Source organism: Scardinius erythrophthalmus (genome assembly GCF_964197995.2).
Source record: "Scardinius erythrophthalmus genome assembly, chromosome: 25".
Classification (NCBI taxonomy): Eukaryota; Metazoa; Chordata; class Actinopteri; order Cypriniformes; family Leuciscidae; genus Scardinius; species Scardinius erythrophthalmus.
The window spans coordinates 4,931,621-4,959,590 of NC_138245.1; the positions used below are offsets into that span (position 1 = coordinate 4,931,621).

Below are 27,970 nucleotides of genomic sequence, written 5' to 3' on the forward strand. Positions count from 1 at the left end.
ACGTCATTGAGGAAGCTTCATTTCAGTAATCTGACCACATTACAACAATTTATGCTTCACTAGGAATAACGGTCAATTTTAAGACTTCGTTTATGACGTATGCAGCCTAAATGCGACCTCCGGAGGGCGAAGCCTTCGAAATGAGATGCAGCATTTCGTCTCCCCATCCCCGTTCCACCCCAGAAACCTGATCTGTTGTATGTAGGTTTCCGATTGAAAGGGTTTTTAGCATTAGGGTAGGTTTTAAGTGGGTTTCAGTGTGGTCTGTCATAAAAAGACAAGTATAAGAAGTAAATAAAAAATAATTAGATGTGAGGGTTAAGTCCTCTCGAAGCTTCTTCCTGTTTCAAAGTTAATGAAGCACGATCACAACAAAGATGATCAAAACATGTGGCAGACAATACAAGACAAACGACTGAACAAACTGAGGGCTATATGTACACAGTGCAAACAAAGAGCTAAATGAAATGCAGGTGAAACAAATCAGTAACCATGGAAACAAACTGACACACTAGGGTTGTGTCAGAAATTGCCCACTATACCCTTAAATAGGGCACTATTTGAGGGGACAGCCCTTTGTCGTGGTGTCCAAAACCATAGTGGACATTATTGAGTGCTCTCATTCAATCCCACAATGCATCGCAATAACTACAACTAATGTACGCTCAACGGCTAGAGAAGTCAGTCGCATAAATTCCCGCGTATGACCAGAAGATGGTGCACGGAATTCGTCAATTAACAATGACGAAGAACACAGGCAATCAGAAACAGAACAGAACCAAACCAAAACAGAATATACACAGTACAGTATTATTGTTATTAAAGGTTAAAATTAACAACTGATTAGAATACAAATGCATATAAGGGAATTTTTATGAATTTATATATAGCCTAACTTTTCAGTGATGTAAAAGACATGATACATTTCAGTAAGTTCTGTGTTCTGTTTCAACAGGGTTGATTGTACCATGTAAACATTAGGCTAACATGTTGTCAGTAGCTGAAATTATGTAAAAAAATTATAACTGAATACCAACACAAATAAGGAATTCTTTGCAAATTTGTGGCAACGATTCCAAGATTTTTTAAAACTAAGTTTCACATGAATGTTGGTGTGTGTTGGTTAGTTGGAGCGGGAGAAAGTGCATCATCTCTTCTTCACTCGCTCTGCGCTCGATTTACAGTAAACCACAGGACGGTGAGGACGCCACTGCGCGCGCTTGACTCAACTCCATTCAACTCCATTCAGCTCCACACATTACTTCATCTTTCGACACCACTGGAGCTCTTTGCAGACTGGGATTATGGCACACTGGTTGCAATATACAATATTTCTGACTGCTGTTCTACGTGTATGGTCATCTACTGAGACGAGCAGAAAACGAGAGTTCACGGAGGCACAGGTAACAAATACGTGATTTAAATGCATGTTTTTTAGGTCCTTAAGCAACACATTTAAATATCGTAAAATACCATCCTATTGTTAACTCTTATTTAAACAACAACAACAACAACAAGAATTTCAAATATGTCGTTACATTGATAAATACACAGGTCTAAATAAGGATTTAAAAAAAGAAAGCATTTGCGTTGGATGAATGCTGCGTTATAAATGTAGCTTATTTTTGAAATACTTTTAAAGTATCGTTAAATAAGTAAAGAGTTATACTTTTACATGAATCAAACAGCCAGACAACGCTAAAATCATACAGACTTAAAAAAAAAACAGGCGTAATATATTTTTGGCCAAACTCTTCAGAAGCATTATTTGGGTCAAGTTTCAGGATTACATGAATTCTATCTATTAATACTATTAAAATGTAATTTCTATCTTTTATTTTTTTATAGACATATTCATGTTTTTAGCACATGGTTTTTAAACTAGATTTTTTATTAATATTATTCTAGATTGTACTGTAGATTACTTCTTGTAGATTGAAACAACAACAACAAAACATCTCAAACTATTCTTTTGGCTGAAATTGTAATTATTAATTAACTTTTTTTGTAATTACATGTGCAAATTGCTTTTGAATGTATTTAAGTGTGGTTTCGTTGTGTCCATCACTTGTGTTAACCGCTGTCACAAAAATATGATAATATTAGAAGTTTAGCTTGGAGAAAAATTCTAAATAAACAAAAAGATTTGAAGCAGAACTTCTGACTTAAAATGATTAGCCACAGTTTGCTGGTTTTGACAATACATCTTTAATATTTTAACATTTATAACGTTCATTAATGATTAATGGGGTAGTTTTTTGTTAGACTGCATATATTTTCACATTTCATAGATATACCTGAGGCGGTTTGGATATCTAGATACTCCACTGAACCCGGAAGCTCAGAAAGATTCCAGTGAGTGGGATATGAAAGTGGCTGTTAGGTAAAATCAATGTTGTCATATATATATATATATATATATATATATATATATATATATAAAATATGCATGTTCAAATGCTTGATTTCAGTACTGTTTACTACCAACTTCATCCTAATTTTATAAAAATTCTTGTGGAGCACACTCACTTTGTAATCTCTGTTGTGTTGTGTCGTCTTTGTGAAAGTCTCTTTCAGAGGGTGTCAGGGCTGTCAGTCACTGGAAGTCTCGACAGAGCTACTCTTCTTAAAATGAGGCAGCCGCGCTGTGGTGTTGAGGACCCCTTCAACCAAAAGTCTTTCAAATACAGGCGATTTGGTGGTGGGTGCCTATACTTCCAGATTGTTTAATCATACAGTCAACCTCTTTTATTACTAAATCAGTAACATTTTCTATGAACCCTTTCTATTCATAAGAAAGAGTCATCTTAAAGGGTTAGTTCACCCAAAAATGAAAATTCTGTCAGTAATCACTCACCCTCATGTTGTTCCAACCCCGTAAAACTTTCGTTCATCTTCGGAACACAAATTAAGATATTTTTGATGAAATCTGAGAGCTGGATCACTCCTCATGCAGGCTTATGGACACTATAACTTGCTGGCCCAGAAAATGTATTAAAGACATTGTTAATATAGTCCAAGTGACTTCAGTGGCTCAATCTTAAGTTTATCAAGCGATGAGAATACTTTTTGTGCGCAAAAACAAACAAAAATAACGACTTTATTCCACTTTTCATTTCCTTCTCTCTGGGCCTCGAGTTTTTTTTACGTAGTGTTTAAGCGTAGCGCGTCTGTGTTCTACGTCACCACGTATCACACATGACCAGAGTCGCCCAATAGTGAGCCTATGTGGTGACGTGAAACACAGACGCGCTGCGCTTAAACACTACGTAAAAAGACTCGAGGTCCGGAGAGAAGGAAATGAAAAGTGGAATAAAGTCGTTATTTTTGTTTGTTTTTGCGCACAAAAAGTATTCTCGTCGCTTTATAAACTTAAGATTGAGCCACTGGAGTCACTTGGACTATATTAACAATGTCTTTAATACATTTTCTGGGCCAGCAAGTTATAGTGTCCATAAGCCTGTGGAGGAGTGATCAGCTCTCAGATTTCATCAAAAATATCTTCATTTGTGTTCCGAAGATGAACGAAAGTCTTACGGGGTTGGAACAACATGAGGGTGAGTAATTACTGACAGAATTTTAATTTTTGGGTGAACTAACCCTTTAATGCACTGAGATGCATGCACAATGCCTTATAATATGTTGTATCATCTTGTATCATGAATAATGATACTAAACAATATTTCACATTATTATTATACTTGCCTATTTGTGTTTATAACTTTGAAGAGTACGATGATTCATAACACATGACTTACACGTTATACTCACCAGTAACAACAGATTATACAGTTGGAAGAATGAGTTGTGCTGTTCCAGTGACAGTCCTGAAAGCCAGCGTCAACACCTTAAAGGTCCCGTTCTATGCCCCTTTTCACAAGATGTAAAATAAGTCTCTGATGTCCCCAGAGTGTGTATGTGAAGTTTGAGCTCAAAATACCCAACAGATCATTTTTTACAGCATGTTTAAATTGACATTTTTTGGGGCTCAGAAAAACGAGCCGTTTCAGTGTGTCCCCTTTAAATGCAAATAAGCTGCTGCTGGACGACACAGGGGGCGGAGCTTCATGAGCTCGTGCTCAGTCTGTCAGGAAAAATTCATCTCACGGAATGATGATAATATCAGAAACTCTCAGTAACGGCGTTCATTTCGAGTCGGACAATAATGCCTACAGAGTCAGATTGCTGTATAGAGATGAAACAGGTTTGGTTTAGTAGTTTAATTACGGTTATTAAAACGTATTTGTCATCTGCTTGTAGGCTATGTATCCATTATTTATTAATAGCCTACAAGTCTGCTGTCTGAATGATGATCAAACATGTACTGATGAGTTTAATAAAGTTTATTGTACATCACACAAAAGATGAAGCGTCAGTTTTACTTCAGAAAATCACCGTAAGAGCTGAGTAAACACAGTAGGCTAAGTTATAAGAAGTGCGCAAGTAGCCAGTAGAGTTGAGGGAGCATTCCTGTGGGCGGAGGTTAGTCAAGAAACGGTTCTGGTGATGTCACTAATGCAGGATGTAGAGGGGTGTAGTCCAATCGAGCCGTTTTTTGTAGTCAACTTCTGTTAAATAAAATATCTCGCTTGGCATTGAACTTTGAGCTTTATAATTTTACAGATATTATTTATGCTCTAACAGCAACATTACACACTAACTAAAGTTTGAAACATGGAATCGCATGCAACGGGACCTTTAAATTTAATTCTGGATGCAATGTGGGCCAGTTATTATTAGACTTAATTTAGACTTTTATTCACATTACATTGATCAGCGAACATGAACCAGCTCAACCAAACAAACCTCATTGGTTCTTGCAGAAGCTCAAACGTGCTGCGTAACACGAGAATGAACCTCGCTGGTTATTGCTGAAGCTTAAATGTGAAAAACAATAATAAACAATTTAATCTGGTAATTTACAATTGATGCAGTAAAGGATAGAATTGAATGGTATAAGCATAACCAAAGTAATCAACTTTGCCCTTTACATGGAGAAAACAGCTGTTTGGGTTTTTGGTTTGTCTTTCTTATTTCGTAGGATTTTGGCAAAAGAAAGACTTAACATATCGGATTTACAGCCACACACCAGATATGGGGAAAAGCGCAACACAGACAGCCATACGCTCAGCCTTTAACTACTGGAGTGAGGTCACCCCACTCAGCTTTAAAGAGGTCAACTCTGGGCTTGCTGATATTAGAATCTCATTTCACAAGAGAGATGGCTGTCCTTCGCCTTTTGATGGTCCTGGTAAGTAAATCTCACAAAATGAATCGTATTATTTAATATAATATTAAAAATGATATATTACAAAACATAATGGAACATGATACAATTAAATAGTGTTTTATATATTTTACTCCTGTCATGGCGTTTTACAATTCAATAAGATCTAATGTTAGACACCATCTGGTCACGAAGAGAATCTTAAAGGCTTCTGTCAGGCGCTTCATATATAGAAGCTTTCAAACCCATCATGGGGTCATTTTATGGATTTAGCTGTAATGAAATCATTTATTTTTATTTTATTTTTATTTAAATAAAATTTTATTCAATATTAGTTAATAGTAGCTGAAGTGTTAATGTAGAACTCATTTGTCCTGTATTAAGCCTTCCTGACCTGTAGCTAAACCAGTAGAGCGTTGGCGCATACAACGTCAAGGTCATGTGTTCGATTCCCAGGGAAAGCAAGAACTGGGGCCGGTTTCACAAAGCTATTTTAGACCGGTCTACATTGTTAGACAAGTCTAAAATTTGCTCATAGACTACTATAATGCAAGTTAGACTGTTTCACAAAAATAAAGACTGACTTAATTTAGACCAAAAAAATTAGACATCTTACCCCCAGGCTAACTTAGGTCTAAGACTCTGTTACCTTGGCAACCAGCAGCCGAAAATAGGCGACTGTCCACCATATATGTTCATCACCATTTCAGTGGTGTCTTTAAGTTTCTCTTGGGGTCCTGTTCCCGTTTTTGGATATTTCCTCTTAAATATATTAATTTTTTGGCATCTTATACCATGTTTTCATCTTTTCTGTACGTCTTTAACGCTCCGCTCAACGGTCGGATTAACGCTGTTAACTGTCGTAGAAATCTTTTTCCAAATTAAACATTTCTTCTTGTTACTGAATTCTCCGCTAAATTTCCCAAGTAAAATGTCCTTGTAACTGTTATACTCCTCCAACAAACACATATTTCCCGCTGGGGTAAACTGTACTGAGCGATTGAATGTGCTCCACCCTGTTATTTGTTTTGAAAAGTGTCTTATTTTACCCAGAATGCATTGCAGTGTAGTCCCACTTAAGATAGTCAGAGTCTTAAGTGCTTTGTGCAACGGTCTGATTTAGATGTCTATCTGAAGTCTGACTATCTACTATATCTAAGCCATAGTCAAAGTCTATCTTTGTGAAACCGGCCCCTGATAAGAATGTAAAAAATGTATACCTTGAAATGCAATGTAAGTCGCTTTGCATAAAAGTGTCTGTCAAATGCATAAATTTTTTTTGAAAAAAATTACATACCATTATTCTAAAGTGTTACGTAATAATCTTTTGTTAGGCCATGTTCTTGCCCATGCTGAAGCCCCTCCATCAGGAATAGTTCACTTTGATGAAGATGAATTCTGGACTGAAGGGAAGTATTATGGTTCTAATCTGCGCATTGTTGCGGCTCATGAGATCGGCCATGCTCTTGGCTTGGGTCATTCTCAGTACAGTGGTGCTCTTATGGCAGCGCACTACACTGGTTACCAAGCTAATTTTAGACTGCACATTGATGATATCAGAGGAATCCAAGCCATATATGGTGAGATAATCAAGTGAATTTTTAAATAAATGAATGTTTGCCAATGGATATAACTGTCTTTGCTAATTACTCTCATGAATTCAGGTAAAAAGATCTCCAGTACAACTACTGCTGATGATATCTATGACAAAACATATCCCACTACCATGGCCCCATTCCCCAGGAGGGATGTGCCGGATCCATGCAATGCTAAACTTGATGCTATAATGCTGGGTGAGAAAACCGTGCCGTATAACAGTACACATGACCTCAGTTCATTCAAGTTTATCAAATGCAGTAGTTCAAAAACTAATTATAGAATGAAATATGTTATAGAAAATGTTTTAAACCAGTAATTATTTGTCTTAGGTCCCTGGCACAAGACGTATGCGTTTAGTGGGGATTATGTGTGGACGGTAACAGATATGGGCCATAACTCTCCAGTCAAAATAAGTCTGCTATGGAAGGGGCTGCCAGGAAACCTGAATGCAGCTGTATATTCCCCAAGAACCAACAAGACATACTTCTTTAAAGGTAGATCATTCTACATTAAAGTGGTGTTTTATATGCTTTTTAGAATGTTTTATTGAAAATTGTTGGAATTGTATTGGAGCCTTAATAATGATTGTAATACAGGAGGAGCTTTTTACTCACAAAAGTCCACGGTCCAATGGGAGAAATGGGGAATTCCTAATATGGCAGCTGTAATCCCACCTTGTCAACTTGATTTTATTTATATACAGTAGTGCTTTATAGTAACTAAAGGCAACAATGGCAAGGAACCAAAACTCTATCAGGTCATACACTGAAAAAAAAAATTGGTATAGAAACAATTTTCCCTCAGAAATTGCTAGTAAATTTTGCAAACAATAACAAAGAAATGGCAAGTGATACATTGAATTAAACATTAAATTTTGAAGTGCAAAATCTAAAATAGTATTTTATTGTAAAACGTACTCCAATAATTTTTGTTTTGTAACTTTTGGCTCTCTAGAGGTTAAAAAGAAAACCGCATGCATTTTGCAGAAGAACATTGTTTTGGTTTTTCTGGTTTTTGCTTTGGCTCTATGTGACTTTGCGGATGAATATTTTTATCCTACTGTTCATAAAACATTAACTAGTAAGCTTAAGAGATATAACTTTACCCATTAATAGAAACAGTTCTTCCTTGAAAATAAATTCCAGCACAGCGCTACAACAACCATAATGAAATCTAGATAATGCTTTACAATCAACTCTGTTAGAGAGCTATATATGACAATTTATTTGTTCAATAAAATACATCCCTTTCCTGTTGAGTAATAAAAACGCCATTTTACAACATTTCAAATAATCCCTCAGTTCTCTCCATCACCTAAAGCGAAGCCAGTGTTGATTCTCGTTTTATTACGAGCTCTGTTGCGTTCTCTTTTTGCAAGCAGACTCTCTCCTCTTGTCACGTCTAGTCCGATGAAGACGAAAAAGTATCAAATAAAACAAGGTTTATTAAAGAACTCAAATGCAGGTAATTCATAGAAAGAGCAAACACGAAACAGTGTGCTATGCACAAACAATACCAGATAATGAGGGAAAGGAAGTAAGGAACTTAAATACACAATGGTGATAAACATAATGACAAACAGCTGTGATGATTAATGAGTGTCCGTGGAAACTGATTGTTGGCGGGAAACTAGAACAAAGAAAACAGGTGACTGAAGAGAACCAAACTAAAAGTCCATGAAAATTAACAGAACATAATTGTGATACCTATCTGCGTTTTTTTTTTTAACGGGTGATTCCTCTGAGGTTGGAGATTTAGCAGCTCCATGTCAACCTTTCTTGCTTGTTGTGACAACCAACCTCTGCCACTTCCACACCAAACACGCATCAAAGTAGCCAGAGCAACTTTTCTCTATTTATGGATATGATGAGACACACGGACGAGTGACGCAAGTACGCAATTTTCCTTGAAAACCATCCTGCTAGGTCTAAAATATAAACATTTATAATAGGCTTACTATAGTGAATCAGGGTAAGACAAAAACATGTTTTGGAAAAAGGATTGATGATGTATTGACTGATTTTGAATTTTTAACAAAAAAAAAAACTTTATGAACTTCAAAAAGTATTTTTTTACGGAGTAGTAGTGGAGAAAAATAACAACCTCGGGAGAAGCCTAGCTCAATGGAGATCAGGGGATTGACTATCATAATGTGGTAGTTGATTTCAAGCTATGGTATAATTAAAATGGATGGTATCTGGCTTTAAATGAGAAATACTATAGATAAAAGCAGTATGTAGTTTGACCAGCAGAAGTCAGTTTGTTGGGGTTTGTGCTGAAGTTGAAGAGGACTGTGTTGTGGTCAGAGCTGGTCATAAAGAAAACATCTGTCCTGGGTACAGACTGGATCAGATTGACTCCACTTTTATTATTCTGCTGCTCTAAAGCAGTGCAATAATTTGCACAATAATCCAGGATTTGTGTAAGGGGATTAAGGGAATGAGTTATGTGTATGCTTGGTTAAAAAGTTAGGTCTTTAGAGTTAAACTAACAGAAATGTCTGCTCCCCAAACACTGCTAGCAAGGCTATTTTAGAGTTTAGGAGCTAAATACTAAAAGTATGTACAGTACCTGTTTGTGTGTGCTCTGTGTTTTTGTGTTCTGTTTCTGTTGTGTCTAAGGATTAGTATTTTGATGTATCATAGAATCTTAGTTTACATTTTGTTTACATTGTTTCCATTTTCTTATCCTGTGTTTTGTTCCTGGCTGCATCCAAAATCACATACTTCCCTACTATATACTTGGCAAAAAAAAAGGATGTGACAAATGAAGTATGTCCGATTTCACAGTACTAATAAAAGAGTGCATTCTGAAGTGTGGATAAGATGGACACTTTACTATCCCATGAGGCCATATTACATGATAATGACAACATGGTGAATATAGTACGTCCAGATTACATTCATACTACTCACATTCATACTATATAGTACATATTTGTTTAGCGGTCGTGAAGTAATAACTTACGTGATTTCGGATGCAGCCACTGTTTCTACTAGTGTACATTATTTCTGATTATGTTCACCTGCGTCTTGTTTAGTTGCTCGTTATCTCTTGTATATATAGTCCTGTTTCAGTTCATCTTTCTCAGTTTGCTAGATGTTGCGTTCTTCAGTATTTGATAGTGTTGTAGCCGAGAAACAACAGTGCATCCATCAAAACCCAGATTATATTCTATGGTCTTGCGTTTGGAGATTTTTGGTACAATAATTAAATTCAGCAAGTCCGGCCGCAGCGGCACTTAACCTCTTCCTTTTCCCTCCTGTCTGTAGACTAGGAGGGCTTCCGAGGCTCAGGGTCCAACACAATCTTGGGTCGGGGGCCCTGATGATCCGGGAACGGGAAGTGCTTAGCAGGCTGTGGGCGCCGGTTGGTCTCAGCCACTGGGCAGGGCTGACATTGGCGGCGTTGTTTTAGCTGGCTGTGGGGTCGACGCTTTCTTTGGGCGACATGACGCCGAACTGGAGTGCTTTGGCAGGAAATGTCGCATGGCCTGCGATGACTTCTGACCCTCTGTGAAACGCTCAGAGAATCCCTTCACTGCAGAGTCGAAGAGACCAGCGCTCGAGATCGGGGAGTCCAAGATGGCAGCCCTGTCTGCATCCTTGATCTCAGTCAGGTTGAGCCAGAGATGGTGCTCTAACACAACTAAGCTGGCTATGCTTCTACCTATAGCCTGGGTAGTGGTCTTCGTGGCGGGCAGGGCAAGATCAGTGTGCAGAGTTTTTCACCGCGAGGGACGGTGTTGCTCTCCGGCATAAAGAGATCTAGCCGCGAGTGCAGAGAGGAAAGTGGCAAACTCTCGCAGAGAGAGCAGCCACCTTGCGTGAGTGCAGCTTCAGTGTGTCCACAGCCCAGGCATGAAGTGCACTCGTCGTGGCCGTCTGAGGCATGCAATGGGGCCCTGCATGCCACGCAGTCGGCGCGTGACATTTGAAACAACATCACGTAGGAAATTTGCTCTTTAAAGTGCTGCTGCAGCGAGCACTTGAGATAGCTCGTAAAAGGATATGCGTTCGCCGGATAGCTGCAGAGAAACGGCGAATCAGAAAATCGGCGCCGAGTTGCTGTAAGCAGGAAGGCCGCCGTCCGCTGCACTGCAAAGCAGAGTTGCTCGTTCCGCTGCTGGGGCTCGTTGATGGCGAAGTCTTCAAGGAGAAGTCAGCGAAGACGTGTCGATCGCTGAAGGAGATTAAATCTGATTCCTATGGCGAAATGGGCAGCTTATATAGTCAGCAGCCACGCCCATTGTGGCACGCTTTGGCGCGCACGACGCGGGACGCATCCTGATAGGATCGCGCTTCCTCACCGCTTCGCCATAGGTTCCCGCAGTTCCCGCAGCCCAGCCAATCAGCATGCTAGACAGCTCTGCATTGTGCTGGCTATGCAGCAGCACTGCATTTTAAATTAAAGGCTTCAATATTCTTGAGAAAAAAAGTTTTCCCACTGTGTATAGCTACGCAATACGAAGTAAACGTTCTCGAAAGGGAACTGAATATTCCTTTAAAACATCTTGCCTGATCTGATGCACAACTGCAGCTTTCATACACACATGTTCATTGGATAATTTATGTCAATACTTAACTGAAGTATTTTCTTCTAACCACCTCTCTTTCTCAGGTGAAAAAGTCTGGAGGTTCACAAATTACCGCCTTGACTATCGATACCCCAAACCACTAAAAAGAATCCCTGCCAACATCAACGCTGCATTGTACTATGAGAAGAACAAGAAAATTTTCTTCTTTAAGGTATAGTGAGATTTTAACATTATTATACACAACCTTTGCTTAACAGAAAATAAATAATGATGAATTCATAAGTCCTCAAAAAGCTCTATCTATATAAACAAACTCTTTTTGTTGATAGATGTTTTCTGTTTAGCTCAGCTCCATTCATGAGGACACCATTTTGTCTTGTCTTATTCACACACCTGATTCAAATCATCACCTTGCATGAACTGAACTTATGCTGTCTCAAATCATTTACTCCTTCACCAATATTTCTTAGCAAATGGTTTGGGTTATGGGTTATGTGCAACAAACTTCCGTATTCTGTAAAACAGGTTGCTTGCATCGCTTCCGGTTCAGGTCTTTTAAATGTGCTTCATTAAAGCTGCAGTCCGTAACTTTTTTGGGTTAAAAAAGGCTATTAGGCTATATTGCGTGTGAGGATGTTGGAGGTGGAGATTTATAGCCTTTTCTCACTGCACTTGATATAAACTTATCAATTTGTTGGCGGATCCAGAAAGGTTTAAATGACAATCACCAGTGACAACTGGAGATTCACCCGGCATTGTCTTTTGTAAAATGCAAAAGAGTTCGGACTTCGGAGTGGCTACAGAAAAAAACAGACTGCAACCGGTCCCATGCGAAAACAAGAATAAATATAGCTGCAAGCAGCAATACGGGGCCAAGCCCTGCAAGGCACAGCAAGCAGACAAAATACAGCAATCTACAAGTACTGTAAGCACAGCAGCGCAGCAAGCATTTAAGCAACAACAGCAGTGCGGAGCCAGAAGAACAAAAAGAGCAGAAATTGAATATACATGTAAATGTACACCAAGCACAGCAGTGCAGGAAGCATTTAAGCACCAACAGCAGTGCAGAGCCAGAAGGAATTGAAATGACAACTTTATACAAAATTTTTAAGTTGCCCTACACAGGACTCGAACCCATAACCATATTGGTTAAGGATTCATGACACATGGTTTAGCACATTGCGCCACTCAGAGGATGTATAATCACAGACTGCAGAGGAGAGGCTTCAGTGTAAGAATGAGCACACAAAAGCAAGTTAACCAGATTAGCATGCTAAGCTAACTTAATGCTAATGTAGCTTATGATGTGGTACATCCAATCCTGGCAAAATAGATATCCTCAGATTCGACATGATGCAAGAAATCAATAGACACCAATTTTATGATTTTGTGACAAACTGTTCACAAGTTACCGCCTCTGAACCAATTATGGGTCGACCTCATTAAGTTTGCGACATCATAACTTTTTTTTTTCAGTATAGCAAAAAAAACGGGGACAGTACTTTTATGTGGCTCAGTCTGAAGATCATTTGAGTACATCTTTGGACAAAATTAGACCAATTTTGAAGGAGGAGTAGCGAAAAAACTGTTTTACATTCGCTCCAATATGGCGGCCAGTCACATTGTTGAAAAATAACATATGAGATATCGTTGAAATCGGCATAAGCCAAGGAATATATTGACATAAATAAATCAAATTTCAAGTAATGTTAGCAAAAGTTATAAGCGTTTTTTCAAAAAACAATGATATCTATGGAACACTAGGTGGCGCTGTGATCAAACTTCTCAGGTACCTTCGGGCCATGCTAATGACGATCCATACCAAATTTGGTGAAGAAATTTCAAATAGTTTAAAAGATATTGCAAATTATGACAAAATTTAAAATGGCGGACACGTGGTACTTCCCATCATGGCAAAATCGATATCCACGGATTCGTTATGATCCAAGGAATCGATAGACACCAAGTTTATAATTTTCTGACAAACCGTTCACAAGTTATTGGCCAAAATATGCATTTTCCATATCTCATGACCCGTAGGTGGCGCTGTTCCCAACTTTGGCATGGAACCTCAGATCATGCTTCCGATGAAGTGTACCAATTTTCGTTTCGATTGATCAAAGTTTGGCCGAACTATAGCTTCTGAACCAATTTTGGGTCGACCTCATTAAGTTTGCGACATCATAACTTTTTTTTTCCAGTATAGCAAAAAAATCGGGGACAGTACTTTTATGCGGCTCAGTCCGAAGATCATTTGAGCATATGTTTGGACAAAATTAGACCAATTTTGAAGGGGGAGTAGCAAAAAAACTTCATACTGTACTTTTCAAAATGGCCACTACTGTAATGGGCGGAGTCTTGATGTAAGATATTGGTTCTGATCAGCATGATGAGATGAATCAGGTGTACTAAGTTTCATTTTTCTAGATCAAAGGGTTCAAAAGTTATAACCATTTCAATGTTGAATTTTTGAACTGCTGGTGGCGCTATAGAGTTGGTCCTAGAGACTCAAAAATTGCTACAATTACTTTTCATTACCATCACTACAAGTGTGCCAAATTTCATCATTTTCCTATGTACGGTTCATAGGGCTGCCATAGACTTCCATTGGCGGAAGAAGAAGAAGAAGAATAATAATAATAATAAATATAGCTGCAAGCAGCAATACAGGGGCCAAGCCGCTGTAGCACAGTAGGGCTGTAGCGCAATGCGGAGCCAGAAGAGCAAAAACAGCAGAAATAGAATGTACATGAAGAACAGATGGGTTCAGAGGTACATATAGGATGAAATCAAAATTAACAAAAGTTCTGATGAGAACAAACACAGAATGTATAAAAAATCCCAGTGTTAGAAACATTAGTACAGCTTTTACCCAGATGATATAGGAGTTCAAATGACAATTTTATAGTTGGCCCACACTGGTCTCGAACCCACGACCAGAATGGTTCGGGATTCATGACGCATGGTTGAACAGATTGCGCCACCCAGAGGACTTGTTTTACAAAGCTTCAGAGCACAGGCTTCAGTGTAAGAATAAGCACACAAAATCATGTTAACGAGATTAGCATGCTAAGCTAGCTTAATGCTAATGTAGCTTATGGTTATCCTGATAGCTGAAGAGCCACATTAGAAAGAATGGCATCTGGTTAGCATGCTAACCAATTATTATGCTAAGTTAACTTGCATAAGGCAAAAAACACAGGCTAGGTCAACTTTGAAGATGAATATCTCGGGAACGGTAGCGAATATCAGAAATCTGTTCAGTCATTTCTGTGCGGCTTAGTCCGAAGATCATCTGATCAAATTTTGGACAAAATTGAGCAAGATTTGAAGGAGGAGTAGCGAAAAAACTGTTTTTCATTTGTTCCAATATGGCGGATAGTCACATTGTTGGTAAATGACAAATGAGATATCAACGGAATCGGCATAAGCCAAGGAACATAATGCCGTAAAAAAATCAAAATTTGAACAATGTTTTCAAAAGTTATAAGCGTTTTTGCAAAAGACCTTATATCTATGGAACACTAGGTGGCGCTGTGTTCAATCTTCTCATGTACCTTCAGGACATTGTGTCGATGATCAATGCTAATTTTTGTGAAGATATGTCAAATAGTTTAAAAGTTATTGCAAATTATGACAAAATTCAAAATGGCGGACACGTGGTAGATCCCATCCTGGCAAAATTGGTATGCATGGATTTGGCATGATGCAAGGAATCCATAGATACCACATTTATGATTTTCTGACAAACTGTCCAAAAGTTATTGGCCAAAATAGCAATTTTTCATATCTCATGACCCGTAGGTGGCGCTGTTCCCAACTTTGGCATGGAACCTCAGACCAAGCTTCTGATGAAGTGTACCAATTTTTGTTTCGATTGATCAAACTTTGGCCGAGATACAGCCTCTTAGCCAATTTTGGGTGGACCTTGTCAAGTTTGTGACACCATAACTTTTGAACAAAGATGAATAAAAAAAATCTGTTCAGTCATTTCTGTGCGGCTCAGTCCAAAGATTATTTGAGCAAAGTTTGGACAAAATTGGAGAAATTTTGAAGGAGGAGTAGCGAAAAAACTGAATACTTTACTTTTCAAAATGGCTACTACTGTAATGGGCGGAGTCTTAATGGACTATATTGGTTTTGATCAGCATGATGAGAGGAATCATGTGTACTAAGTTTTATTTTTCTAGATCAAATGGTTCAAAAGTTATAAACATTTCAAAGTTGAATTTTTGAACTGGTGGTGGCGCTATAGAGTTGACCCTAGAGACACCAAATTTGGTCCAATTACTATTCATGGCCATCTCTACAACTGTGCCAAATTTCATCATTTTCCTATGTACGGTTCATAGGGCTGCCATAGACTTCCATTGGCGGAAGAAGAAGAATAATAATAATAATAATAATAAATATAGCTGCAAGCAGCAATACAGGGGCCAAGCCGCTGTAGCACAGTAGGGCTGTAGCGCAATGCGGAGCCAGAAGAGCAAAAACAGCAGAAATAGAATGTACATGAAGAACAGATGGGTTCAGAGGTACATATAGGATGAAATCAAAATTAACAAAAGTTCTGATGAGAACAAACACAGAATGTATAAAAAATCCCAGTGTTAGAAACATTAGTACAGCTTTTACCCAGATGATATAGGAGTTCAAATGACAATTTTATAGTTGGCCCACACTGGTCTCGAACCCACGACCAGAATGGTTCGGGATTCATGACGCATGGTTGAACAGATTGCGCCACCCAGAGGACTTGTTTTACAAAGCTTCAGAGCACAGGCTTCAGTGTAAGAATAAGCACACAAAATCATGTTAACGAGATTAGCATGCTAAGCTAGCTTAATGCTAATGTAGCTTATGGTTATCCTGATAGCTGAAGAGCCACATTAGAAAGAATGGCATCTGGTTAGCATGCTAACCAATTATTATGCTAAGTTAACTTGCATAAGGCAAAAAACACAGGCTAGGTCAACTTTGAAGATGAATATCTCGGGAACGGTAGCGAATATCAGAAATCTGTTCAGTCATTTCTGTGCGGCTTAGTCCGAAGATCATCTGATCAAATTTTGGACAAAATTGAGCAAGATTTGAAGGAGGAGTAGCGAAAAAACTGTTTTTCATTTGTTCCAATATGGCGGATAGTCACATTGTTGGTAAATGACAAATGAGATATCAACGGAATCGGCATAAGCCAAGGAACATAATGCCGTAAAAAAATCAAAATTTGAACAATGTTTTCAAAAGTTATAAGCGTTTTTGCAAAAGACCTTATATCTATGGAACACTAGGTGGCGCTGTGTTCAATCTTCTCATGTACCTTCAGGACATTGTGTCGATGATCAATGCTAATTTTTGTGAAGATATGTCAAATAGTTTAAAAGTTATTGCAAATTATGACAAAATTCAAAATGGCGGACACGTGGTAGATCCCATCCTGGCAAAATTGGTATGCATGGATTTGGCATGATGCAAGGAATCCATAGATACCACATTTATGATTTTCTGACAAACTGTCCAAAAGTTATTGGCCAAAATAGCAATTTTTCATATCTCATGACCCGTAGGTGGCGCTGTTCCCAACTTTGGCATGGAACCTCAGACCAAGCTTCTGATGAAGTGTACCAATTTTTGTTTCGATTGATCAAACTTTGGCCGAGATACAGCCTCTTAGCCAATTTTGGGTGGACCTTGTCAAGTTTGTGACACCATAACTTTTGAACAAAGATGAATAAAAAAAATCTGTTCAGTCATTTCTGTGCGGCTCAGTCCAAAGATTATTTGAGCAAAGTTTGGACAAAATTGGAGAAATTTTGAAGGAGGAGTAGCGAAAAAACTGAATACTTTACTTTTCAAAATGGCTACTACTGTAATGGGCGGAGTCTTAATGGACTATATTGGTTTTGATCAGCATGATGAGAGGAATCATGTGTACTAAGTTTTATTTTTCTAGATCAAATGGTTCAAAAGTTATAAACATTTCAAAGTTGAATTTTTGAACTGGTGGTGGCGCTATAGAGTTGACCCTAGAGACACCAAATTTGGTCCAATTACTATTCATGGCCATCTCTACAACTGTGCCAAATTTCATCATTTTCCTATGTACGGTTCATAGGGCTGCCATAGACTTCCATTGGCGGAAGAAGAAGAATAATAATAATAATAATAAATATAGCTGCAAGCAGCAATACGGGGCCAAGCCCTGCAAGGCACAGCAAGCAGACAAAATACAGCAATCTACAAGTACTGTAAGCACAGCAGCGCAGCAAGCATTTAAGCAACAACAGCAGTGCGGAGCCAGAAGAACAAAAAGAGCAGAAATTGAATATACATGTAAATGTACACCAAGCACAGCAGTGCAGGAAGCATTTAAGCACCAACAGCAGTGCAGAGCCAGAAGGAATTGAAATGACAACTTTATACAAAATTTTTAAGTTGCCCTACACAGGACTCGAACCCATAACCATATTGGTTAAGGATTCATGACACATGGTTTAGCACATTGCGCCACTCAGAGGATGTACAATCACAGACTGCAGAGGAGAGGCTTCAGTGTAAGAATGAGCACACAAAAGCAAGTTAACCAGATTAGCATGCTAAGCTAACTTAATGCTAATGTAGCTTATGATGTGGTACATCCAATCCTGGCAAAATAGATATCCTCAGATTCGACATGATGCAAGAAATCAATAGACACCAATTTTATGATTTTGTGACAAACTGTTCACAAGTTACCGCCTCTGAACCAATTATGGGTCGACCTCATTAAGTTTGCGACATCATAACTTTTTTTTTTCAGTATAGCAAAAAAAACGGGGACAGTACTTTTATGTGGCTCAGTCTGAAGATCATTTGAGTACATCTTTGGACAAAATTAGACCAATTTTGAAGGAGGAGTAGCGAAAAAACTGTTTTACATTCGCTCCAATATGGCGGCCAGTCACATTGTTGAAAAATAACATATGAGATATCGTTGAAATCGGCATAAGCCAAGGAATATATTGACATAAATAAATCAAATTTCAAGTAATGTTAGCAAAAGTTATAAGCGTTTTTTCAAAAAACAATGATATCTATGGAACACTAGGTGGCGCTGTGATCAAACTTCTCAGGTACCTTCGGGCCATGCTAATGACGATCCATACCAAATTTGGTGAAGAAATTTCAAATAGTTTAAAAGATATTGCAAATTATGACAAAATTTAAAATGGCGGACACGTGGTACTTCCCATCATGGCAAAATCGATATCCACGGATTCGTTATGATCCAAGGAATCGATAGACACCAAGTTTATAATTTTCTGACAAACCGTTCACAAGTTATTGGCCAAAATATGCATTTTCCATATCTCATGACCCATAGGTGGCGCTGTTCCCAACTTTGGCATGGAACCTCAGATCATGCTTCCGATGAAGTGTACCAATTTTCGTTTCGATTGATCAAAGTTTGGCCGAACTATAGCTTCTGAACCAATTTTGGGTCGACCTCATTAAGTTTGCGACATCATAACTTTTTTTTTCCAGTATAGCAAAAAATCGGGGACAGTACTTTTATGCGGCTCAGTCCGAAGATCATTTGAGCATATGTTTGGACAAAATTAGACCAATTTTGAAGGGGGAGTAGCAAAAAAACTTCATACTGTACTTTTCAAAATGGCCACTACTGTAATGGGCGGAGTCTTGATGTAAGATATTGGTTCTGATCAGCATGATGAGATGAATCAGGTGTACTAAGTTTCATTTTTCTAGATCAAAGGGTTCAAAAGTTATAACCATTTCAATGTTGAATTTTTGAACTGCTGGTGGCGCTATAGAGTTGGTCCTAGAGACTCAAAAATTGCTACAATTACTTTTCATTACCATCACTACAAGTGTGCCAAATTTCATCATTTTCCTATGTACGGTTCATAGGGCTGCCATAGACTTCCATTGGCGGAAGAAGAAGAAGAATAATAATAATAATAATAATAAATATAGCTGCAAGCAGCAATACAGGGGCCAAGCCCTTAAACGCACCGCAAGCAGAACAAGTATGGCGCACAGCAAGCACAGCCAGCACATCATGTACATGAAGCACAGCAAGTACTGTAAGCACTGCAGCGCAGCATATATTTAAGCACCAACAGCAGTGCGGAGCCAGAAGAACAAAAAGAGCAGAAATTGAATATACATGTAAATGTACATCAAGCACAGCAGCGCAGCAAGCATTTAAGCACCAAAAGCAGTGCAAAGCCGGAAGGAATTGAAATGACAACTTTATACAAAGTTTTAATGTTGTTCCACACAGGACTCGAACCCACGACCGGAATGATTCGAGATTCATGACATGTGGTTTAGCAACTTCCGCCACTCAGAGGACGTGAATTGGTTAGCAAGGCAACAAACACAGGCTAGCTCAACTTTGCAGACGAATATCTCGGGAATGGTAGCGAATATCAAAAATCTGTTCAGTAATTTCTGTGCGGCTCAGTCCAAAGATCATTTGATAAAATTTCTGTTCAAACTGTTCAAAAGTTATTGGCCAAAATAGCCATTTTCCAGATCTCATGACCCGTAGGTGGCGCTGTTCCCAACTTTGGCATGGAACCTCAGATCATGCTTCCGATGAAGTGTACCAATTTTCGTTTTGATTGATCAAAGTTTGGCAGAGCTATAGCTTCTGAACCAATTTTGAGTCGACCATGTTAAGTTTGCCACATCATAACTTTTTTTTTCCAGTATAGCAAAAAATTCTGTTCAGTCATTTCTATGCGGATCAGTCCGAAGATCATTTGAGCACATGTTTGGACAAAATTGGACAAAATTTGAAGGAGGAGTAGCGAAAAAAACTGTTTTTCATTTGTCCCAATATGGCGGATAGTCACATTGTTGGAAAATGACAAATGAGATATCGACGGAATCGGCATAATCCAAGGAAAATAATGAAGCAAAGAACTCAAAATTTGAACAATTTTTTCAAAAGTTATAAGCGTTTTTGCAAAAGACCTTATATCTCTGGAACACTAGGTGGCGCTGTGTTCAGTCTTCTCATGTACCTTCAGGGAATTGTGTCAATCATCCATACTAAATTTTGTGAAGATATGTCAAATAGTTTAAAAGTTATTGCAAATTATGACAAAATTCAAAATGGCGGCCACGTGGTTCATCCGATCTTGACAAAATTGGCATCCACTGATTTGGCATGATGCAAGGAATCCATAGATACCACATTTATGATTTTCTGACAAACTGTTCAAAAGTTATTGACCAAAGTAGCAATTTTTCATATCTCATGACCCGTAGGTGGCGCTGTTCCCAACTTTGGCATGGACCCTCAGAACATCCTTCCAATGAATTGTACCAATTTTCGTTTCGATTGATCAAACTTTTGCCGAGATACAGCCTCTTAGCCAATTTTGGGTCAACCTCGTTAAGTTTGCAACACCATAACTTTTGAACAAAGATGAATAAAAAAAATCGGTTCAGTCATTTCTGTGCGACTCAGTCCGAAGATCATTTGAGCACATGTTTGGACAAAATTGGACAAAATTTGAAGGAGGAGTAGCGAAAAAACTGAATTCTGTACTTTTCTAAATGGCCACTACTGTAATGGGCGGAGTCTTAATGTAAGGTATTGGTTGTGATCAGCATGATGAGAGCAATCAGGTGTACTATGTCTCATTTCTGTGGATCAAACGGTTCAAAAGTTATAACCATTTCAATGTTGAATTTTTGAACTGGTGGTGGCGCTATAGAGTTGGTCCTAGAGACACAAAAATTGCTACATTTACTATTCATGGTCATCAATACAAGTGTGCCAAATTTCATCATTTTCCTATGTACGGTTCATAGGGCTGCCATAGACTCCCATTTGCGGAAGAAGAAGAATTGTTATTTTGACAATAACAATTGCTAATATAGCTGCAAGCAGCAATACGGGGCCAAGCCCTGCAAGGCACAGCAAGGAAAAGCCGCTGTAGCGCAATGAGGAGCCAGAAGAGCAAAACATCAGAAATTTAATGTACATCAAGCACAGCAAGTACTGTAAGCACATCAATTACAGCAGCACAGCAAGCATTTAAGCACCAACAGCAGTGCGGAGCCAGAAGAACAAAAAGAGCAGAAATTGAATATACATGTAAATGTACATCAAGTACAGCAGCACAGCAAGCATTTAAGCACCAACAGCAGTGCAGAGCCGCAAGAACAAAAACAGCAGAAATTAAATATAAATGAAGCACAGCGAGCATTTAAGCACCAACAGCAGTGCAGAGCCGAAAGGAATTTAAATGACAACTTTATACACATCCCACATGGGACTCGAACCCACAACCAGAACGGTTCAGGATTCTAGATACATGGTTTAGCAGATTGTGCCACTCAGAGGATGTACAATCACAAACTGCAGAGGAGAGGGTTCAGTGTAAGAATGAGCACACAAAAGCAAGTTAACCAGATTAGCAAGTTATAAGCGTTTTTTTAAAAAACAATGATATCTCTGGAACACTAGGTGGCGCTGTGATCAAACTTCTCATGTACCTTAGGGCCATGCTAATGAAGATCCATACCAAATTTGGTGAAGAAATCTCAAATAGTTTAAAAGATATTGCAAATTATGTCAAAATTCAAAATGGCGGACACGTGGTACATCCCATCATAGCAAAATCGATATCCACGGATTCGACATGATCCAAGGAATCGATAGACACCAAGTTTATAATTTTCTGACAATTCGTTCACAAGTTATTGGCCAAAATATGCATTTTCCATATCTCATGACCCATAGGTGGCGCTGTTCCCAACTTTTGCATGGACCCTCAGATCAAGCTTTCGATGAAGCGTACCAATTTTCGTTTCGATTGATCAAAGTTTGGCCGAGCTATAGCTTCTGAACCAATTTTGGGTCGACCTTGTTATGTTTGCAACATCATAACTTTAGAACAAAGATGAATAAAAAAAATCAGGGACAGTACTTTTATGCGGCTCGGTCCGAAGATCATTTGAGCATATATTTGGACAAAATCAGACCAATTTTGAAGGAGGAGTAGCAAAAAAACGCAATACTGTACTTTTCAAAATGGCTACTACTGTAATGGGCGGAGTCTTAATGTATGATATTGTTTGTGATCAACATGATTAGAGCAATCAGGTGTACTGTGTCCCTTTTCTGTGGATCAAAGGGTTCAAAAGTTATAACCATTTCAATGTTGAATTTTTGAACTGCTGGTGGCGCTATAGAGTTGGTCCTAGAGACTCAAAAATTGCTACATTTACTATTCATGGCCATCACTACAAGTGTGCCAAATTTCATAATTTTCCTATGTACGGTTCATAGGGCTGCCATAGACTCCCATTTGCGGAAGAAGAATTGTTATTCTGACAATAACAATTGCTAATATAGCTGCAAGCAGCAATACAGGGGCCAAGCCGCTGTAGCACAGTAGGGCTGTAGCGCAATGCGGAGCCAGAAGAGCAAAAACAGCAGAAATAGAATGTACATGAAGAACAGATGGGTTCAGAGGTACATATAGGATGAAATCAAAATTAACAAAAGTTCTGATGAGAACAAACACAGAATGTATAAAAAATCCCAGTGTTAGAAACATTAGTACAGCTTTTACCCAGATGATATAGGAGTTCAAATGACAATTTTATAGTTGGCCCACACTGGTCTCGAACCCACGACCAGAATGGTTCGGGATTCATGACGCATGGTTGAACAGATTGCGCCACCCAGAGGACTTGTTTTACAAAGCTTCAGAGCACAGGCTTCAGTGTAAGAATAAGCACACAAAATCATGTTAACGAGATTAGCATGCTAAGCTAGCTTAATGCTAATGTAGCTTATGGTTATCCTGATAGCTGAAGAGCCACATTAGAAAGAATGGCATCTGGTTAGCATGCTAACCAATTATTATGCTAAGTTAACTTGCATAAGGCAAAAAACACAGGCTAGGTCAACTTTGAAGATGAATATCTCGGGAACGGTAGCGAATATCAGAAATCTGTTCAGTCATTTCTGTGCGGCTTAGTCCGAAGATCATCTGATCAAATTTTGGACAAAATTGAGCAAGATTTGAAGGAGGAGTAGCGAAAAAACTGTTTTTCATTTGTTCCAATATGGCGGATAGTCACATTGTTGGTAAATGACAAATGAGATATCAACGGAATCGGCATAAGCCAAGGAACATAATGCCGTAAAAAAATCAAAATTTGAACAATGTTTTCAAAAGTTATAAGCGTTTTTGCAAAAGACCTTATATCTATGGAACACTAGGTGGCGCTGTGTTCAATCTTCTCATGTACCTTCAGGACATTGTGTCGATGATCAATGCTAATTTTTGTGAAGATATGTCAAATAGTTTAAAAGTTATTGCAAATTATGACAAAATTCAAAATGGCGGACACGTGGTAGATCCCATCCTGGCAAAATTGGTATGCATGGATTTGGCATGATGCAAGGAATCCATAGATACCACATTTATGATTTTCTGACAAACTGTCCAAAAGTTATTGGCCAAAATAGCAATTTTTCATATCTCATGACCCGTAGGTGGCGCTGTTCCCAACTTTGGCATGGAACCTCAGACCAAGCTTCTGATGAAGTGTACCAATTTTTGTTTCGATTGATCAAACTTTGGCCGAGATACAGCCTCTTAGCCAATTTTGGGTGGACCTTGTCAAGTTTGTGACACCATAACTTTTGAACAAAGATGAATAAAAAAAATCTGTTCAGTCATTTCTGTGCGGCTCAGTCCAAAGATTATTTGAGCAAAGTTTGGACAAAATTGGAGAAATTTTGAAGGAGGAGTAGCGAAAAAACTGAATACTTTACTTTTCAAAATGGCTACTACTGTAATGGGCGGAGTCTTAATGGACTATATTGGTTTTGATCAGCATGATGAGAGGAATCATGTGTACTAAGTTTTATTTTTCTAGATCAAATGGTTCAAAAGTTATAAACATTTCAAAGTTGAATTTTTGAACTGGTGGTGGCGCTATAGAGTTGACCCTAGAGACACCAAATTTGGTCCAATTACTATTCATGGCCATCTCTACAACTGTGCCAAATTTCATCATTTTCCTATGTACGGTTCATAGGGCTGCCATAGACTTCCATTGGCGGAAGAAGAAGAATAATAATAATAATAATAATAATAATAAGAAAACTAACAGATACAATAGGGGCTATCCCCTTCGGGGCTTGGCCCCTAATAATAATAAGAAAACTAACAGATACAATAGGGGCTATCCCCTTCGGGGCTTGGCCCCTAATAATAAGAAAACTAACAGATACAATAGGGGCTATCCCCTTCGGGGCTTGGCCCCTAATAATAATAAAACTAACAGATACAATAGGGGCTATCCCCTTCGGGGCTTGGCCCCTAATAATAAGAAAACTAACAGATACAATAGGTGCCTTAGCCCCTTCGGGGCTTGGCCCCTAAATATCGGAAGGGCATTAAATGTAGTCACGCAATGCTGATGTTGTTAACATTAACAATTTGAGAACAAAGTATAATTTGCACGGTTTGACATGACAGATTTAATCAGCGCGATTTACTGCAATGCTTTTTTCCCCTTAGTTGGTCAGAACAAAAGTGGATGAGACTTACTTGTTCAGAACATTTTCCGGTGAAAATTCTTATGTTGGTCATACTTCCAAAAAGTTGAATCTGAGATTCTGAATGCCAGGATCCACACCAGCGCAGTGACAGACAGCCACACATTCTCCTCAAAACATTGGATTCATCTGCGCTGTGCCGTGCCGAGGCACAACCCACGTAAAGTTGATAATTCCGTGAATAACTGCAATTGCAGATTTCGAACAGAGATGGCGACAAAGAGGAAAAACTACGGACTGCAGCTTTAAATATAGAGCTGTTACACTCAAGATACTTTTAAAGGAGCAAGCAAAGATGACCATAACCGATGTCCATCGCATATGCAGATTGATATCTAAAAGTTTTATATTTTTCTTCTTCTCACTAACATTTAGAAATTTTTATATTGAATAAAGGAGCAACAATAAAACTTGGCTAGCTGATAACCTTAAAAGTCCATAGATATCGCTGTCATACTGTTCTTACTGCCGTTCTTTGACAAGCGTAAACAATGAGACCTCTTTTTCAATTTAAAAGCCTATATCCTTCCCTATATTGCTCATGGCAGTTAAGCAGACATTCCCAGAACTTCCGGGAGTCTCCCGTCCCGCATATTAATAGCAGCTCCCTGACACCCGCAAATCATATACAATATCCCAAAAATTGAACAAGAAGCACTGTTTCCATCTGGTATTAAGATGCGTTTTGGGTGATCTGATCACCAGTGGTCAGCCAAGATGAACTACTGTATACCGTATATAGCTAGCCTGGCTAACGTCAGACCAAGTCTCATTTGAGACTTGGTCTGGGAACCACGTGTTCATTTTCTCATATTTGAGGCGTGGTTTACGAATGCCCAGAGCCGTTTATTGGGCGCTATGAATGTCTATCAAATGCGCCTGTACATAGCTCATAGCCAATCGCTTCAATTATACCAGATGACGTATGTAGAGTGACAGAAATTCGACGAGGAAAAAGACGATGGGTCAAAGATTTATTTGTACACGATGGCGTTTAGCGAATATTACCGTTTGTGCAAGATAAACATGAGGGTAGAAGATAACGTCGAGTCTGATGCCATGTTGGATCCATAGATATAAACAAACTGCTTCGGTGTCGTCATCGTCTTGCTGCTCCCTCCCCGTTCTGTGATTGGTTCCCTTTTTCAGGGGAAAATTTGGTTCATGGTGTCCAGACTGCCTAGCAGCGTGAATAAAATCGCGCTGCGAGCAAGGCAGTATGGGGAAACCCAGGCTAGTATATAGCTAGTATTATCAAAGACTTTATAGTTGGGCCCTGTCCCAAATGACACACTTCATGTGCACTTGCGTTCTTGTGGACTTACAATGGCCTCTGCATGCACGTGTCCGTTAAAAGGATAGTTCACCCAAAACTGAAATTTAGCCCATGATTTACTCACCCTCAAGTCATTCTAGGTGTAAATGACATTATTCTTTTTAGACAAACACAATCGGAGTTATATTAAAAAAATGTAATGTCAATGTCAATTATAATGACAGTGAATGGTTGTTTCTGTTTTGAAGTCCATAAAAAAAGCATCCATCCATGATAAAAGTAAATCCACACGGCTCATGGGGGTTAATAAAGGCCATCTGAAGTGAAGCGATGTGTTTGTGTAAGAAAAATCGTCTGCCGGAAGCTAGTTATTTTACTCGATAAAGTTTTAAATATGGACATTTTTCTAACACAAACGCATCACTTCACTTCAGAATATTTTTATTAACCCCTAGAGCCATGTGGATTTACTTTTATCATGGATAGATGCACTTTGATGGACTTCAAAACATATACAGCCGATCACTGCCATTATAAAGCTTGGAAGAGCCAGGACATTTTTTAATATAACTCGTCTGAAAGAAGAATGTCTATACACCTAGGATGACTTGAGGGTGAGTAAATCATGGGGTCATTTTTCTATTTTTGGGTGAACCATCCCTTTAAGTCCAAGTAGGGTGTCCCATTTATCATTTTAGGTTTCCAATTGCAGTCGATACGCGCTCTCGATGTGCATATATTATATAATATTATACAGTATTATATTTTATTATATATGTATTCATTTGTAAAGTTTTGAATTCTAAAGCTTACAGTATGTTTCACAGTACAATGACTTCTTATACTGTATGTCAAAATTTGATTTCCCAAAATTTTTTTCAGGGCTCAGGCTATTGGCAGTGGGATGAGATGGTTTATAATGACCTCAGCATTTATCCCAAACCCATTTCCCGTCTGTTTACTGGCATCCCATCAAATCCCGATGCAGCTTTCACATGGACCAACGGGAAGATGTATTTCTTCAAGGACGACAGGTACTGGCGCGTGAATGAACAACTCTCTGCTGATTCTGGATATCCACTCAGCAAGCGTGTTCGCTGGATGAGATGCAGCTAATCTGCCCCGTCGTGTGCCTTTAAACTCACTGAACGTTCAAAGCTAAAGTGTTAATGACATTTTGTTATTTATTATCAAAAAAAGTTAGATAGTATAGCTTTAACTATCATTTCTGTCTGATGCTTTAATTTCTTTGATGAAGACACAAGATACTGAATACTGAAGTTCTTTTGGTCAGCATGAAGTCTGTTAAAGCTACAGTTACATTGAGAATACAAGAGAGTTGAATTAATTTAAGCATCTACATTATGCTTCATGTACATTATATTGTATGTACTGTATGTCTAAAATAAGGCCTAAATGGTTTCATTTCAAACATACATGCGTTTAAAAGACGTCTAATAGCCGTCCAAACACAGTCCTGACGTCTAGGCTAAAACGAGGCAAAATTAGTGCAAATTTAATGGACTAATGGACAATACCATAGCCCAAGTATTGACTAGTCATAGACCATGAACATTAAATCAAACACCTTGTAATCACTGTTGACTTTGCTTACATGATGGAATATCAAACATCTCGCAAGTTATTTTGGCAAATAAATGCTTTTTTATTTAGTAAAGTCCTGAATAAGATATTTTATATAAAAGATGTTTAAATTTATGAAAATTA

The 27,970-nt window shown here is 38.5% G+C and overlaps 1 protein-coding gene across 1 annotated transcript; it reads left to right on the plus strand.

The window, feature by feature from the left end:
- Nucleotides 1-1,304: 1,304 nt before the first annotated feature.
- Nucleotides 1,305-27,358, plus strand: mmp19 (matrix metallopeptidase 19; the record flags this gene model as incomplete). Its single annotated transcript, XM_081357035.1, has 9 exons — nucleotides 1,305-1,403; nucleotides 2,292-2,383; nucleotides 2,568-2,701; nucleotides 5,042-5,251; nucleotides 6,562-6,807; nucleotides 6,892-7,020; nucleotides 7,156-7,320; nucleotides 11,447-11,574; nucleotides 27,125-27,358. 9 exons carry the CDS (start codon nucleotides 1,305-1,307, stop codon nucleotides 27,356-27,358), a joined length of 1,437 nt encoding a protein of 478 aa, XP_081213161.1.
- Between the last annotated feature and the right edge of the window lie 612 nt (nucleotides 27,359-27,970).